Below are 18,355 nucleotides of genomic sequence, written 5' to 3'. Positions count from 1 at the left end.
AGTTAACATTCGTGCGTACTTTTTCCCTTCTTTAGCTTGTCGTACGACAAGCTTTGCTGCTAGTCAAGCAAGTCAATATTTTGGCCGGTTTTCGAACATTATCGCATTAACAATATTCTATAGTTTTTCCATATCTTAAGCTAGGTGAAAAATAAACATGATTGCAAGGCAAAAAAAACGAGGGGCTGTCAACTTTCCACAACTTGGCGTACATCTTTGAGCGCCATGTGTGCTACATACTTCAACCCCACATTATACAGTCTTTGCAACGCTTGGGCGAGTCATTTCAAAGCAAGCTGGTGTAAGTAAATTCTTAAATACATTCAAAGACCACACTGACTATACAAGACGTATGACAAACAAGAAAAAATAATATAATTAAATAACCGAGAAAACGAAGATAGTGTCAGCTAGTGGAAAGAAAAGGAGCGAAAAGAACAAAAGCAAATATTTTGGCAAGGACGTCCGCCAACATGGGTGTAATTTGCAATAGGACTGGGGGCAATTGCCTCCTACAGGTTCAAGTTTACTCTCCCCCAGACCTCAGCTTGCCCCCCAGCTGAAGTTTAGTCTCTGCAAAAATCTTGTCAAAACTAAGATAAGCCTTCATAATTCAAGTATCCAGGAAAACAGGTCAGTTTTCTTCACTTTATCTTTGATTTTATGGTAAACATATGGATCATTTTACAATTTTCACTGTCATTTTAAATTGATTTGGGAAAATTGGCTCAAACTTTGCCCCCCCCCCCAGAATTTTGACGAAATTACGTCACTGTCTGTCAAAGTGTTTTCCTATCATTTCTTCCAATTGCTTCCTACCGTCCTGGGAATTGAAACAGAGGTGATGTTTAAAATTGTCAAAAACCAAAGCCAATACCATCCTGAGAAGTTAAACCAAAGTCAATTCGAAATGGCTTTGGTTTAAACCAAAGCCAAAACCAAAAACCACAGTCAAAAACCAAAGCCGAGATCATCCTGAGAAGGCAGATAATTGCAACAGAGCTGATGTTTAAAACTGAATAATTTGCTGGACCAATATCGTACATCTAATTCTAGGGTAAAATTGCATATCAATATAAGACCGAAAATATAAATTTAAACCAAAGCCATTCGAAATAAACCGAGAGCCAAAGAACTGCCATATATTAAAAAGCTGAAAATAGAAGCGACTCTATGACCTTTCTTTGAGTTTTGGAATGTATTTTGAGTTTTCTTTGCGACAGAGAAAATAGGTGTGGTCTTCTTTCTTGCCACCCTTAGGGCGACCTCAAAATTTAATTGTTACTTATAGCAGTCATTTCAACTGAAAGACCTTAGAATGCTATAGACATCAAATATCATTATTTTTAATGATCTTGATGCGTTTTTTCTTTGTGAGTAGAAAGCATCTTATTTGACGAGTTTAGAACAAGATGGGGAAATCCAAATACAATTCTGTACAACATTCAGCACACTGGATAGTCTAATTCATATTAGGTTTATTAGTTTCAACGTAAATTTACTAACATTACTAAGATAGAGAACTGATTTTGGCCAATTTATTTAAAAGTATATCCCTACCCACAAAAATCCTAATCTTTAGAACTATCAGTAAAATGGGTCTTTTTGATTGTATACTTCGAATTTCACCCTTCCTTCCGTTTGAAAATAATATTGCCATATGAGTGCATGCAGTTTATGACTATATGGGACAGGGGAGTCCTAAGAGCAGCAAAAACGGGCAAATCATTCAAGTGAAAATAGACTGACGTCTTGTAAGGGAGGATGTGAAATTTTAAATAAAATGTCTAATCTTTGAAAGAACGAAAAACAATTCCCTAATTGAGCCCTCTGCTCCCCCATCTCCCGTGCAATAATTTTCAATTCAGTAAAATTTTGGGCAGTCAACTTACAAAAAAAAAACGAAGAGAACAACCCAGTCTGTTAAAAAAACCATAAATCTAATAAATGAAAAAAGGTATGCAGAAAAAAAAATATTTGTAGGACTGTCATAAATCGTTGTTTCATTGAAATTGTCAGCCAACAATTTTGTTACAATACCTGAACCCGGAGTTTAATTCTCGGGGGGAGGGATCAAGAAATTTAAATAAAATATCTGATCTTCAAAAGCATACAGAATTTCCTAGTTTATCCGTTTCCTCGCCCTTCCCCCGTACTATTTTATTTAGACCCGTATAAATTTCCGCTAGACTGTTTTTATTATTATTACTATTAACTAAAATATGATAAAAATGTATACAGAAAAACGAGAGTATGGCTATTTATATTAGTAGGATGGAAGCTTTTTCCACCAGTAAATGAATAAGACACAAACAATCTTTGAGGTGTGAGGTAAGGTTATTTCTAAACATACCAGAGACGGACAGCAGATTACAGACAGTAGCGTCACCTAGTAGTATTTTTTTTGACTATTTTCTAATCTGACCAATGGGTCTCTCCAATCCCAAATTAAGAGACAAAATGAAATTGGTACAAATGTAACGGCACTAAATATTCCCTAAATCTGCAGGATTATGAAAAACTAGCGTTTTGCTGAAAACACAAAACAAATACATGATTTATGGTACAGTAGGAACAAAAAGCGCTTTAAAGTGTCTGAACATAGCAAATCAGTAAATTGTTTACTCATTTTTAGTCGGACCCATGGCTGCATTCTCGAATCAGTAAAAAGTCCAAAATGAAATCAGGAAGTCCCATTCGTCCTCCAAGGTAATTTTACGGCCACAAAAATCTTGGCTGGCTTCAAGAGAGCGGTAAGCCGCTCGTGTCTGTCCCACAGGCACTGAATTTATAACTATACAACTGACACAGTAAAGGAGGAGGGGGGTATAAAACCCACCACACTTTTTTGAGGATATAATTGCTAGGAAAATCAAAATAAAGACTTTAAAGTAGTTAAGACTCCTCCTCCCAAGAAAAATAAGTAGAACCCTCAGAAAAATTGGATCTTCGCCCAACATGAAATCCCCGACTTAAGCCTACTTAAGTATACTTTCGGAATGCAATTTTCGAAATGTGGTATTTACACAATTCCTCTCTGTTTTCCCGAAAATATTTTAAAAGAGCTACACTGTAAGAAAAAGCCAACCAAATAAAAAAAAATAGTTTTTTTGGTATTTACATTGAAAAAAAATGTTTTTAGGTATTTCCATTGGGAAAAACAAAAAAATAGCCCCGTCCCCCACCCCCCAAATTTTCGTGTATTAACACTACTAAAGCATTTAATCAACATTTTAATCCTTCCAGTCTGAAAAGGTAGCACTTAGACTTACTATAAAAAATAGATGACACTTCACTCCATGGGGACGACTAGTAGGAAAACTTATTTTCTATGATTCAATAAATTGCTTCTGATGCTAGTAAATGTTCCTGAAAATTTTATTAGGCCTTCAAAATTATTCATACATTTGAAAGAGAGGGATTTAACAGGACGGGAGAAAGATATTCAGTGCCGCTGAGTTTTAGCAGAGTTTAATTTCGTTGAAATTCATTGATACCCTATAATTAAAAATTTGACTTCATTTTATTAGTAACCAATAAAATTTCAGCTACTTTGTGCGCGTGAATTATTTTAAACATGAATTTCTTTTCATCCAAGAATTAGAATTTGGTGACTATAATCGTCCCGATGCTTTTTTTTCTTACTATAGCCTAAAAGGATAGAAGTGCAAAAAATTTTATACCTTTTTTGTGTAAAAAGGCAAGAGATGAAGCCAAATCTCTAATAACCAACGAGGCTTCATGTTCAGTAAAATGAACTCTTCTTTGGATATGGCGCAAAAGCGGGCCACCCACTACCTTCTCAAAGACCAAATAAAATCTGTCATCTTCTTCAAAGAATTCAATGAGCTGGATAATATTGGGATGACCATGGCAGTGGTGAAGCGTTTCAACTTCTTTGAAAACCCGCGATCGACTATGACCAGGTACTTTTAAAATTATCTAAAACAAACGAAGAAAAATGTATCCATCTTTTATATATCCCATCTTCATATCCTAATTACACATAGATGACAGGGGAGATGGATACATATAGATGGCAGGGGAGGGAGACCGTCAGGCCTATATCCCCCTCAAGGTTTTGAGATATTTCCGAAACTTTTACATTTTCTACATAATTCATTTATATTTTCCATTATATTTAAATGCATGACCAGAAATACACCTATCCACGCACCTTAAACATATTCCTATACATATTTAATTTATCTATTTCACTTTAATTGTTGTATTCTATTTTTTTATGTGGCTCTTCCTCTGAGTAAGTGACTCATATTCTATTTCTTTTTATGTGACTTTTCCTCTAAGAAAGTGACTCGTGTCTTCCCTCTACTTTGCAGGCTAAGGTGCCTTTGGGGGAATTAGTATATTGTAACTTATGGGATAAACGCTCACGCTTTCCTAGTCTCCAGGAATACATACAATTTTGTCATATTGAGGAGAAACAAGGACTGTAATAGAAATAATAGTAACTGAATACAGTAGCGGTTCGGGCCTCTCTTCCGCCCAGGGCGAAATCTTGATAAGCACGCCCTCTACTGTCTCACAAAAATTTTCAAAGAAAATTAAAAAAGAATTTCATTTGTTTTAATCCGACTTTCCTCACTTTTGTCTTGGCAAAAATTATTAATAATCTTGTACCAACTGATTGCTTCTAATTCTTTAATTACTTTTATAGTCTTACTTTGTGCTTAAAATTTTATTTAGAATTACTTAAATTTGATCTACTTACTTTAATTTTCAAAGAATGGTGATGAAAATATGGGAAAAACGAAAATTTCTCGATTCAATTTGTTTATAATTACTGTCAACTCCACCCTCTACTTCATTTAAAATAAAAAAATTCATAAGTTATAAAATGATTATCAAAGTCAGATTATTTATTTGAAATTTTGCACCTCAAAATTTTTACACCCCGGGCAAATGCCCGGGGTGCAGAAGTAAACTTTGCCGTTTGCAAAATGAAAACGGTTGCAGTAAACTTTCACCACAAATGTCTACGGGTCAGCTCCTTTATGCTCGCATTGAATAAAAAATAGACATTGAAATTTTAAGCTTAGGAAGGTAGAATATTATACGATTATTTTTTCTAGTTTGTAAAGTTTTTTTTTTTTTATTATTAGAAGTAGCCTATCCCCGATTCAAGCAAAGCTAAAACGCAATGACTGCAATATAAAATATATTAACATACAAATATTTGACATTTAATGTATATTTTTAATTTTATTTGTATTTTCATTTTACATTTTATCTATTTAATTTATATATTATATCTAAATACAAAAATTGCAAATTTTAAATATGTTTAGTTATAATAAACATTAAATTTCAAAAAAAGTGTGCTACATTATGTTTTAGTACTATATGTCACCTGCTTTATTACTACTAAATATTTTTATATTTCGGCAGAAAGTCAACATTAAAACACATTGATCAGACAACAGACATCTGGAATCATTTTTTATTTCTTCAGTAAAATGTGGTGAATCATAGCTATTGACTTACAATTGCAGAATAGACTATAAAGACAAATTGGCATTGTGACTAAAACATATGTTTAAACAATTGTGTTTAACAGGCATCACTGTTACAACGCATTAAAGGAAAAAACACATTTTTTGATAATACCTACATAAAAACGCAAAACTAATATTCGATATCAGCAGTTTATATACAAACACTCAAATCGCATTTGAATGGTTTTTTCCCTCAGAATTTAAAGACGCAAATACAGATTAATTGCATAAGAACAAAAACAATGATGTTGCAATACAATAACAAATGAGGGGGCCACGGCTGTGGAATCGGTTATAAGCTATAACCGACTTTGATTCCAACTTCAACTATAGACATTTTCAATTTGCCGACTCTAACTCCGTTTAGAAAAAATTTATTATAACCCCGACTCCAAAGCCAGGTTTTAAAGCTTCATTTAACCAGATTTTACTATTTATAGACAACTTCGACTCCAGACATTTTCAATATCTATAAATAGGAATAAGTTTGAATGCTGCAAAGTGTTCAGGGAGGGGGTACGAAAGAAATTTATAATTTATTATAATAAATATAAATTTATAAATATAAATTTACTATAATTCCAACCCCACAGCCCTGCTTTAAAGCTTCATTTAACTAGGTTTTACAAGTTAAAGCCAACTTTGACTCCAGACATTTTCAATATCTACAAATAGGACAAAATAAGAATGCTGCAAAGTACTAAGTTCTCTTCTTTAGTTTACACGGTAGTTATGTGCCCAATAGTGTCTGTCTAGGTAATAGTGAGGTGGCACCCACCACTGCACTAACATATTTAGGTCTCCCGATTGGGTCTTCGATTGAGAATACACGAAAGCTTTTCCTGCGGAATGGTGAGCGCAAACTTAAAATTGCTTATGCTAGTGTGGTGACCTTGCAGCTTAATCTGGAACAGGAAGCCCTTTCTCGAATATATAATAGTGTGGCTCTCTTGAGCATTCTATATTTAACCCCATTTTGGGAAATTTTTTACTGAATCTGATAGGTTAGTGTTATGAATGTGCTATTTTAAGTACACGGAATTTTTGCTTCAGGCCCCTCGGTGGTTCAAGAATAGGTATATCGTTAACCGTTTTGGTGTGGTGGAACTGGTTCAGGTCGGAGATGAACAGATTCAGAAACTGAGTAACCAGTTAAGTTAATCTTAATGAAATGTGCCAAAATATGATGCAAATATAATAATTTAGTAACAAATTATTGAAAATACAAAACAGAATTATGGAAAGCAGGCCGCCAAGAATGCAATATATTAAATAACTAACCTAACCAACTCTATATATTAAAATTTTAATTAAAATATACACAGATAGTAGTTTATCTCACTCAGGCTAACTTAATTATCTCCAAATGCACACAGAGAAACCAGTTTAGCATCGGATCAAGAACAACAGTGTGGTCGCTACAATACACAAGTGCCTGGCTTTGTTTTAGAGAGACTCGTGTAAATGTATGTAAAAACTCCACCCAGGCCAGACAAAGGTGGGAGGGTATTAATATAGCCTACTTGTAGAATAACAAAAAAAGTTTCCAAGAGGAAATTTTTTTAGAGCGACTGAAAAGGGATCTAGATGACTCTGGTCAGAATCAGGCGTACTGTCACCTCAACTTTACTCACGTCCAGGTGGAGCAAAACATGTAAAAATTGGCATAGAAATGAAGGCGGAAAACTTGCTTAGTTGGAGGTTATTTCCATTATATTCTGGGTTATACATTTTGTTAATAAAAGTCACATCACAAATTGTTGTGTGATTTGGTTAAAGCTTGAAGAAATGAAGATTATAACAGGTTCTGATCAATTTTGTTGAATATCGCAGCCTCGGACTCCAACTCTCATCGACAATGCGATGCTAACTTCCCTTAGTTGCCTGCAAAAGCTAGTCATAACAGCGGTTAGCAACGCTTGCAGGTTGGAAAACACTCGTCTACAAACACAGACAATTTCAATTTTGATGTCTTGCAGTAACTAGGTTGTTACTGTTTGTTGTAAGGAAATATTTAAGGGAAATAGGAGCTTCCAGGGAGGGTGTAATCAGTGAAGCTTAAACAAGATTGGGACAGAGGAGGAGCGTGCGTAGCTATGTCGGCATCAGGCCGCTTGACGCTACGGTGAGTTGTTAGTAGTAGCCTTAGCAGTCTACAGTTTTTCCGTGATAGCCTCATAAATATACTATCTACTTATAGTAATACAATGCGCATAATTCAGGATTGTCAAATCGGAAAATCTTATATACAACCGAATTGTCAATGCATAAAGGCGCAGAAGAAACTCGTTGCTATTTTAAGTTATCACCAAGTTGAGTGCCCTACCCGACAATAGGAATATCTTGTTTAACCACACCAGTAACGGAAGTAGACATTAACAACAAAAAAAACTAGTTAACCAAGTTTTTTTTTAGAAACTTAAACGAGCACCGCTCCTTCAGACAGGAGCAGGGATCCGAAGTAGGCTCACATTTTATTTAGGTCGATAAGAACAAATACTTCTAATCTGCACTTCTACAAAAATTATAGGATTAAAAGGGCTCTTTATAGGGCTAAATACTATAAGGGCTCAAATTTTCATAAGACAAAAGTATAAGTAAGATCTGAAAAATACAAACAAATAAAATATATTCTAGTGAATCATCAGTTGAAAATAAAAAGACGAAAAAAAAAACTTAGAACCTAGATAAATTGCCCCCTCGAGTTAATTAAGTTATATCGATCTTTAAGTCGTTTCGTCGTATTTTATTTGGTTCTCAAGATATTACGGAATTTGAGTTGTTTTGCTAAATTGTTATATTCCCTTTTATAATTCACAGAAACTTTTGGGAAATCGTAAAAAAGAATAGCAACAAATATTACCCTTTTCCGGTTTATGTAAGCTTTGTGAAATTTAGTCTGCACAACACGACTCTTTTTGGACCACCGAATTGGCTAGTTTTAAAAAGTCGGTAATAACTTATAAAATCCTGTTCTATAAAGATTTAAAAGAGAGCTGTGAAGCTGGAGTCGTGAGACAGAGTTTTAGTAATTTTTTGCTGGATAGAATCGGAGTTGAAACCAGTTATAACTACAGTCGACTCCACAGCCCTTGTGCAAAAACAAATCTTCTTTTTTTAGTTTCGAGACCAATAAGCTGATTTAACGCAGAGGTTATACAACCCTTAGAAATCAAAAGCCCTTCACTAGTATGCTTACACATACCTAGCCGTGATGTGTTTTTTTTTCTAAGGGGTTCAGATCTTGTGGGGAGATAAAAATCGGAGGACTTTCATTAGAAAAGGGATTTAACCACAAGAAATATTCAATCAAGTTAATTTCTTACGAGGTTCTTTCGGACCAATTTTTTAGGGGGAACCCCCAGTAAGATTTATAATAGAGAATTAGGAAACAGGTACAAAATTAAGAGGAGCAAACTCGTCTAAAAGAAGAATTGGACGTAAAAAAAAAACCTTATTCCCTTTTCATTTAAAAGTATGATATGGTTTTCTGATGTATGGTGCATTAAGATTTGTAATGTAGACTATCATTTTCTTGCTTGGTTTGAAAAAAAAACCACATAAAACAAATAAAATTGACAATTTATTAGTTAATAAATTGACAAATAAATGATATATGGGGCGTTTTTGCTGCCGGTTTTCAAGAAATAAAACTTACAATTTTTCCCTTGTTTTATCCATATAGCCACCCAAAATGGAGCATAGAATTAAATGAAAAAATCTGTTATAGATTATACCCTCCCCCCTAACAAGTAAAAAAAGCAGAGACTATCTTGGCATTGGAAGGTTGCTTTATTTGCATAACAAATCCATTAGAATTCGCAGTAAAATCTGGCGGGACTAATAAAAACAATTTAACTCTTGGCAAAACTCTTTTAGATCAAGATACAATCCAGGTCACTTAAAAATAACGGTGAGGAAAAGTTGCGAAAGTTTTGAACAGGTGATTTCAAATGCACACTGGCTGGACTTATGATAGTGTATCCCTAAAATACAACAGGAAGTTTATGTGACTTTCATCACATCTTATGCACTAGCAAAACATACTTTCTATGCTAATACTAGATATGTTCAGCAATTAATAACTTTGCTTACGTTTCATACTTTTTTCTAAATGTACATTATTATACTGGATAAACCTATCGATGACAGTGATAAAAGCTACAGTGGTCAATCATGGTTCTGAAGCGTGAATCCTTCGAAAAACGGAGGGGGATTTTGCTAGATGTTTTTCAGAGGAATTGTCTGTCTGCAGATTCTTTTGAGCAACCATCTGACTGACTGGATTTCAAACAGTAAACTCTACGAAAAAGGTGATTCTATGCTATAATGAGAGAAATGTTAAGATGGGTAGGAAACGTTCTGCGGATAAAGGTTGACAGATTGCAAAGTATGGTTTTTTTCCGACAAGCATAAAGGGCCAAACAAAAAGCAGGTCATCCCCGAGTGGAGTGGGATAAGGTCGTAAGAATGGATTTAAAGGGAATTGAGACTTCTTAGGAGGCTCTAAACAAGGAAGCTTCGAATAAATTGGGATGGAGGGAGGGTGTGCGCCGTGGGGTAGGCCTTAGGCAGCTAGGTGCTGTAGTAGTTGTTAGTAGCAGTTGTGGCCTACCCGTATATTGGTTTAGTCTAATATACGGCATATTAAACAACCTTCTAAGGAACTATTACACCTAATAGTTTTCTCTGGGTAAATATATTATAATATAAATAAATATCTACCTATTTTATTGCCAAAGTTCGTAACTCTCAGCTCTGAAAACAATCATTTGACATTATAGGGTTTGACATTATATTATTTGGTTCATAGGTTTGACATTATAGGGTATCTGGGTTCAGTATTTTAGCTTTTTTGCCTGTTCCCGATGGAATCTGCTGCTAGCTCAGGTCTACCTAATCAACCACATCTTGACATAAACATGCACCAACATAAATTTCACAACCAACATAGGCCTAAATTCCATAAAAATGCACAAGATGATTAGAATCGAAATCTTTGATATGCTGATGGAACTTTTTTTTTCGAAGACAAAGTTGGTAAGACTCAATTTTTGGCATCCAATTTTTCTCAAATGTGACTCCATCTCAAATATGACTTATTAGAATGGTGTATGCGATATTTTTTCCATAATTATCTACTCTATCGGTTTACACCCACCTCTCTCTTACTATTAATTACAAAAAATACATTTCTAATACAATTTTCTTACCGAATGACTCGTTTATTAGGAAATAAAATTCACTAACCAACTGGAATTTAAAAAAAAAAGAAATAAAAAAAAGAGAATTATTAAAACAAGTACATACTTTGACTGCATATTCAATGTCTGTCCAGATGTTAACACAAGTTTGCACGGAGGCGTATGCTCCTTCCCCAAGAAACTCTCCAGTGAGTCTATATAGATCTAAAAAAGAAATCAATATATTTTAAAGCCATGTCAATATCATCAATATATATATATATATATATATATATATATATATATATATATATATATATATATATATATATATATATATATATATATATATATATATATATATATAAATCAATAGTAAAATCAATATATATATATATATATACATATATATAAGACGTATACATATATAACACGTATATTTAAATACAACGACAGCCTATGGCTTTCTCCTGTTTTGATAAAATAAGTAAATAAATAAACGCGATCTTTAAGACTCTAGTTGAGCTTTCGTTTAAGTAATAATTATGGGGCTGTTTTAATCGTTGAATTTTAGTTTTAACCGGGGCAGATCCAGAGGGGGGGGGGACAGGGACCCCAAGATTTTTCTGGCACCTTCATTCCTTGTTTTTATGGCACTTGGTATTAACCAAGTGACATATAGCAGTCGCCAATTCTGTCGGTCTGTCTGTCTGTCGGTCCCGGTTTTGCTACTTCAGGCACTTCCAGGTAAGCTAGGACGATGAAATTTGGCAGGCGTATCAGGACCGGACCAGATTAAATTAAAAATAGTCGTTTTCCCGATTTGACCATCTGGGGGGGGGGGGAGTGGGGGCCCGGTTAATTCGCAAAAGATAGAAAAAAATGACATATTTTTAACTTATCAGCGGGTGATTGGATCTTAATGAAATTTGATGTTTGGAATGATATTGTGTCTCAGAGCTCTTATTTTAAATCCCGACCGGATCTGATGACATTGGGGGGAGTTGGAGGGGGAAAACCTAAGGTCCCGGTTTTGCTACTTTAGGCACTTCCAGGTAAGCTAGGACGATGAAATTTGGCAAGCGTATCAGGGACCGGACCAGATTAAATTAGAAATAGTCGTTTTCCCGATTTGACCATCTGGGGGGGGGGTGGAGTGGGGGCCGGTTAATTAAAAAAAAATAGAAAAAATGAAGTATTTTTAACTTATGAGCGGGTGATTGGATCTTAATGAAATTTGATGTTTGGAATGATATTGTGTCTCAGAGCTCTTATTTTAAATCCCGACTGGGTCTGATGATATTGGGGGGAGTTGGAGGGGGGAAACCTAAAATCTTGGAAAACACTTAGAGTGGAGGGATCGGGATGAAACTTGATGGGAAAAATAAGCGCAAGTCCCAGATACATGATTGACATAATCGGAACTGAATTGCTCTCTTTGGGGTAGTTAGGGGGGGGGGGGAGTAATTCTAAAAATTAGAAAAATGAGGTATTTTCAACTTACGAACGGGTGATCGGATCTCAATGAAATTTGATGTTTAGAAGGATATCGTGTCTTAGAGCTCTTATTTTAAATCCCGACCGGATCTGGTGATGGGGCGGGGAGTTGGGAGGGGGAAAACTAAAACTTGGAAAACACTTAGAGTGGAGGGATCGGGATGAAACATGGTGGGAAAAATAAACACAAGTCCTAGATAGATGATTGACATAAACGGAACGGATCTGCTCTCTTTTGGGTAGTTGGGGGGGGGGGGTATTTCTGAAAAAAAGAGGTATATTTAACTTACGAACGGGTGATCGGATCTCAATGAAATTTGATATTTAGAAGGATATTGTGGCTCAGAGCTCTTATTTTAAACCCGACCGGATCTGGTGACATTGGGGGGGGGGGATGGAGAAACCTAAAAATTGGAAAACACTGAGTGGAGGGATCGGGATGAAACTTGGTGGAAAAAAACACGAGTCCTAGATACATGATTGGCATAACCAGAACGGATCCGCTCTCTTTGGGGTAGTTGGGGGGGGGGGGGTTAATTCTGAAAAATTAGAAAAAATGAGGTATTTTTAACTTACGAACGGGTGATTGGATCTCCATGAAATTTGATTTCTAGAAGGATATCGTGTCTCAAAGCTCTTATTTTAAATCCTGACCGGATCTGGTGACATTGGGGGAAGTTTGGGTTGGGGAAACCTAAAATGATGGGAAACACTTAGATTGGAGGGATTGGGATGAAACTTGGTTGGAAAAATAAGCAGAAGTCTTGCATACGTGATTTACATAATTAGAACGGATCCGCTCAATTGCGGGGGGGGGGGGGTAATTCTGAAAAATAAGAAAAATGACGTATTTTTAACTTACGAAGGAGTGATCGGATCTTCATGAAACTTCATATTTAGAAGGACCTCGTAACTCCGATATCTTACTTTAAGTCTCAACCGGATCAAGCGTAATTGGGGGGGGGGGCAGTTGGGGGGGACCGGAAATATTAGAAAATACTTAAAGCGGTGAGATCAGGATGAAACTGGATGGGAAGAATAGAAACCTGTCTAAGATACGTGACTGACATAACTGGACCGGATCTGCTCTCTTTGGTGGAATCGGGGGGGGGGGGTAATTTTGAAAATTGAGGTATTTGTAACTTACGAAAGGGTGACCAGATCTTAATGAAATTTGATATTTAGAAGGATCTTGTGCTTAAGTTCTAATTTCAAATTCCGACCAGATCCTGTGACATTCGGGGGAGTTGGAGGGGGGAACCGGAATTCTTGGAAAACATGAAAATTGGAGTATTTATATCTTACGAATAGATGATCGGATCGTAATGAAATTTGATTTTTAGAAGGAATTCATGTCTCAGAGCTCTTATTTCAAATCCCGACCAGATCTTTTGACATTGTGGGGATTTGGAGTGGGAAATCTTGGAAAAACACTTGGGGAGTAGGAATCGGGATGAAGCTTGGTGGATAGAATAAACAAATGTCCTTGATACGTGATTGACAGAATCGTACTGGATTCGCTCTCTTTAGGGGAGTTGGGGGGGAGGGGTTCAGTGATTTGGCGAATTCGGTGCTTCTGGACGTGCTAGGGCGATGAAAATTGGTAGGCGTGTCAGGGAGCTGCACAATTTGACTTGATGAAGTCGTTTTCCCAGATTCGACCATCTGGGGGGCAAAAGGGAGAGGCAAAATTAGAAAAAATTAGGTATTTATAACTTACGAGTGGGTGATCGGATCTTAATGAATTTTGAGATTTAGAAGGACTTTGTGACTCAGAGCTCTTATTTTAAATCTTGACCGGCATTAAGCCTCTTATTTTCCTTTTTAAATCAATCTATTGATTCATAGAATTTTGTTAAAGCTCATACCATATGATCTCTTGGCTCTTAGCTCTTCTCGCCTCGTCACAAGTGCCATATGAGCTCTTAGCTCTTGTTATTTTCCTTTTTACTCTTTCTTTAGAATAAATTTGTCAATTATTGGCAACTTTGTCACATTGCCCCCCTTCCACGATTCTGCTCATTAACGCCCTTGTCACATTAGGCTTCCCCCAAGATTTTGCTTTAGATCCGCCCCTGGGTTTAGAGATGACTTAGGACAATTATAGCTGTTATGCTAAGAATAAAAAGGAATCCCTAAGAAACAAAAGACAAAAATTGAGGTACAAAATAAAGCACAAGCACTTTACTATAACTTTTTTACTTATAAAGTATGTCATGCCCACCTCGTGTTTTTGTTTTGAATCTTCAAACAATTCAATTTGTTCAGGTAACAGAATTTTTTTTCTCCTACTGCCTTTAGAGGTAAACGTATCTTTGGTACAGCGCTTATTTCTTTCAGAATTCTACAAATATAAGGAAACAATCATGGACCGGTTTATTTGAATTGTTTTTCAAAAATATACTACATATACTGCGAAAGAATAATTTTGTTCGTTATTTTTCAACTTCAGCTTTTACTCTCATTGGAAAAGCTTATTTTTTTATAAATTAATCATATTGAAAATTTTAGGCTTTGCGCTTGATATTAGACATGGACTAAACTCTAGACCACAAGCCGTGGCCGTCATTTGAATGCAACATCAATATTAGTTTCAAGTAGAGTAGAACTTGGCTACAAGCTAGCATAGAGAACAAGTTGAACGGAACACAAAAAGCATAGATTATCGAATACCCGACACATGTCTGGCAACTTAATCGCTGACACGATTTGCATACTGAACAGCAAAAGCTTGTCTTAGGTAAGAACATAAGACAACGCGATAGAAAAGAGGCAAATACAAGTAGGATAATTTAGGGAATATTATACAAATCATTAGAGCATTCGTAGGTACAATCAGCAAATTACTTGGGGGAGAAAGGTGGAACGAACACAGAACATGATTTTAAAGAGAATACGGCCTTTTGAAGGAGAGGGGGGGGCAAATCTAAGAAAATCTAGTGAAATATATGATATGCAGGAAACATTACGAGCATTAAAACTCCCGGCATACCTGCATTCGTAGAAAAACATACAAACACTTGGGGGTGGGGAGAGAAAGATGGACACGAATATGGTAATCCATTTGGAGGAAGTACGACCTTTTGAGGGAGGGAAAATAATAATAAAAAAACACAAAAGCAGGCGAAGTGTAAAAACCTATAGGAAAAATCGCAATAGTAAAACTCCAGGTATGATAGCATTCCTAGATACAAACAAACAAAGACTTGGGGGAGAGAAAAGTGAGCACAAACACGATAATCCATTCGAATGAGTTCCACCTTTTGAGGGAGGGGGCAGATTGGACCCACATTACCTTTATACTTTCCTGAATAAAGGGTTGATAAGATTTCACACCAGTATCGGGATGATTTTTCAAAATCAAGGCTTTACATGATTTAATATTTTAATTTTGTTTTAGCTCACTTTCCACATTACTTCAGTGGAGATTTGGCTGATCTTTTAGGGTAAAATAAATCAAATCTCTCAAATAGCAACTTCTCGCAATCAAAATCTATTGCTAAGAACCAGAAGTGGTTTTCACCATTTTATGGGGGTATCTACTGAAATTTACAAGAGATATTCCTGTTCTCCCTTTTGAATCTCAAATGAGTTTAACCATTGTTCAAATGTTTTTTTTTCCAATTTTCAGCTTACTCTCCCCTCTACCAACGATTGTTCTATTGTTTCTTATAATTTTCAATTCACTCCCCCCTGTCTTCCATGTAAATGCCTGCAGATCTTATAAAAGGTTTTTTTTTTGCTTGGTTAAGAATCTCAATCGATAAAAACACATTTTCCAAAGGATATTTTTTTTATATTGCACGCTGTAATGGATCAATATCGATTGGTATTGTCATAACATGTCATCAAAATAGGTCAATACGTGAATAATGAAAAAAAATGGTATAAGATTATTTTTTTGAATGCGAACGACTACATTCTACTGTGCTAAGATTCCTTGGCGTTTCCAGAAACACTTAAGTGGCAGAGAGTACGCAACTCCTCGTAATAAGTCTAATAAGTGCAGAATTTTGATATGTAATGGGTCACTTTCACTGGCGCCAATTCACGACAATCTGGGGGGACAATTTTTTTTTTTTAAATAAAAGAGACATTTTGGTGCTTGTGTCTTATAGCCGCCCCACTCAAGTTCTGTCGAGAAGTGAATTTTGGTTAATGCTAATGAAGCAAAAGAAAATATTATGAAAATATAATACTTTATCAACAAAATAATGAAAACTACAACTTAGAAATATGCGCCCAGAACACACAGGCCACAGACGACGATTTGTAAGCCCTAGAAGAAATGAAACGAATTGCACTAACAAATAGTGTTCTACTGTGAGGAAACCACTTATTGACACGCAAACCGAGCTGTTCATACATGGCCTAGTTGTACACTCCAAAAAAAGGTCTTTATCGAAAAAGAATCAAGTCATGCTGTGTCCACTGACGGACCATTTTGTTTTGAACTGCACCCCCTTATCCCAGAAAAGTAATTTCACTTCTTGGCAAATCCCAAACTGTCATTTTAACATCCATCGTTAGACACTGGTTCCTATCAATACAGATCGTATGCTGCATGAATTTCACCCCCCCCCGGTCTGAAAAACTGGTTATTTCATTAGAATTAACCAAACTTCACTTCTCGGCAGAATTTGAGTGTGGTGGCTATAAGACACAAGTGCCGGCATTTTTCAAAGAATATACCCCATAAAGATATTTTTTAAAGTATAGGGAAAAGGAAAAAAAACTTGAGTTGCGCATACCCCCCTGCACCCCCAATTGACGCAACTGGTCAACCCCAACTTTCATTTCCATTGCATTGTTTTTGCCGTTCTAAAATGAATGGAACCAAGTCCCCTAACAGGCAAACATGTGATGAAGCTTGGTCAAAAATGAAAGTAAAAGTCAAAAGAAGAAAATCGAAGTTGTTTTAACTGTTAAACCAAAACCGAGAGGTTATAGTCAAAACAGGAACACATGCTGTGAGTTTTGGTAAAATTCAAGAAGAGATGCTTTCACTAGCTTGGAAAATATTTGCATTAGGATAAAAAAAAATTAGGAACGAAAGCCTAAATTATACCTTAGGAAGTGGTTTTCAAGCTATCTCTCATGCCACCCTATTATTACATAGGACATACTTTTATACAAGCCCCAACGTAGGAAAATGGTATGTTTTCATGATTTTGTTAAGTATGCTTTTCTTTGACTATAGGTTCGGAAAACATAAGTCTATTGACATAATAGTATTTAATGCCGTATTGTGTTCTTTTCGAATATAACACAATCTCTAATTCGTTAAAACCGTACAAATCATGATTTAGCAAAGTCGATAGGCTCAGAACACTTGCTAGGTCTCATGGGTGATGTAGATATATCTTGGAGGTTTCTTTTTTAAAGCCCAGTTTTGACAAGCGCATGGGAGGTTAGCATCCTTTGGAGGGACAGGGGGTGGAGTTAAATACTTCAAATTACCTTCCTGAGGCACCAGCTCTGTAAAACTAAGATATTTTTGACCTAACTCAACTACGTTCCAAGATAGCAAAAAGCCTCTAACACACAATTCTATCGGGGTTTTAATTACTAGTTCTTCGAATTCTATTAAACTTAACTCAAAAGAATTAACTAATATTTCGTAGTTAAATTGGTCTTCTTCTCCCCCCCCCCTCAACAAAAGAATATAAAATGCCCCATCAATGTTTGTTTGAGCATAAGGCGCAATGAAAATCTCATCACACTTTAAATAACATTATTATCGGATATTAAATGCAAGTCTCAATAATACAACTAAGCAATTCAAAAACAGACCAATAGCAATTTTGTAAATATCAACAAGGACAGACAACATAGTAAAACCGGTTTTGGAAATTCAATTCAACAGGCATTCGCGAGGGGATTATGAGTCTACAACATTGAAAAACGCACTACTGTCAATACTGAACCGTCATAAGTAATAATAACAGATTAGAAAACGACAGCAACTTTTATCTTCTGTCATGAATTGTAAAACTGCTTATATCCATATACATTTAACGTTTTACGAAAAACGAACTATTTTATCAACGTCTGTAAAATTTCACATCAATTGGTTCTATCCCACTTTCTAGGGCTGCCATGTGAAAAAGGTAAAGATAGCTAGTACACACTGCCAATGAAAGATGACAGACAGCCAAA

The 18,355-nt window shown here is 35.7% G+C and overlaps 1 protein-coding gene across 2 annotated transcripts in view; it reads right to left on the bottom strand.

Annotated features, from left to right (window-relative positions):
* The window catches only part of LOC136040972 (MAP kinase-interacting serine/threonine-protein kinase 2-like), a 46,052-nt gene that overhangs the window by 5,267 nt on the left and 22,430 nt on the right, over window positions 1–18,355 (bottom strand). For both annotated transcript variants that reach the window (XM_065725443.1, XM_065725444.1), the window contains exons 3-4: window positions 10,827–10,924; window positions 3,684–3,942 (exon numbers count right to left, since the gene is read on the bottom strand). In XM_065725443.1, coding sequence (XP_065581515.1) covers window positions 3,684–3,942; window positions 10,827–10,924 — 357 coding nt within the window. The remainder of the gene's footprint in view (window positions 1–3,683; window positions 3,943–10,826; window positions 10,925–18,355) is intronic.

Source organism: Artemia franciscana, chromosome 21 (assembly GCF_032884065.1).
Source record: "Artemia franciscana chromosome 21, ASM3288406v1, whole genome shotgun sequence".
In the NCBI taxonomy this organism is placed as follows: Eukaryota; Metazoa; Arthropoda; class Branchiopoda; order Anostraca; family Artemiidae; genus Artemia; species Artemia franciscana.
This window is presented reverse-complemented; position numbering and strand designations above follow the sequence as displayed.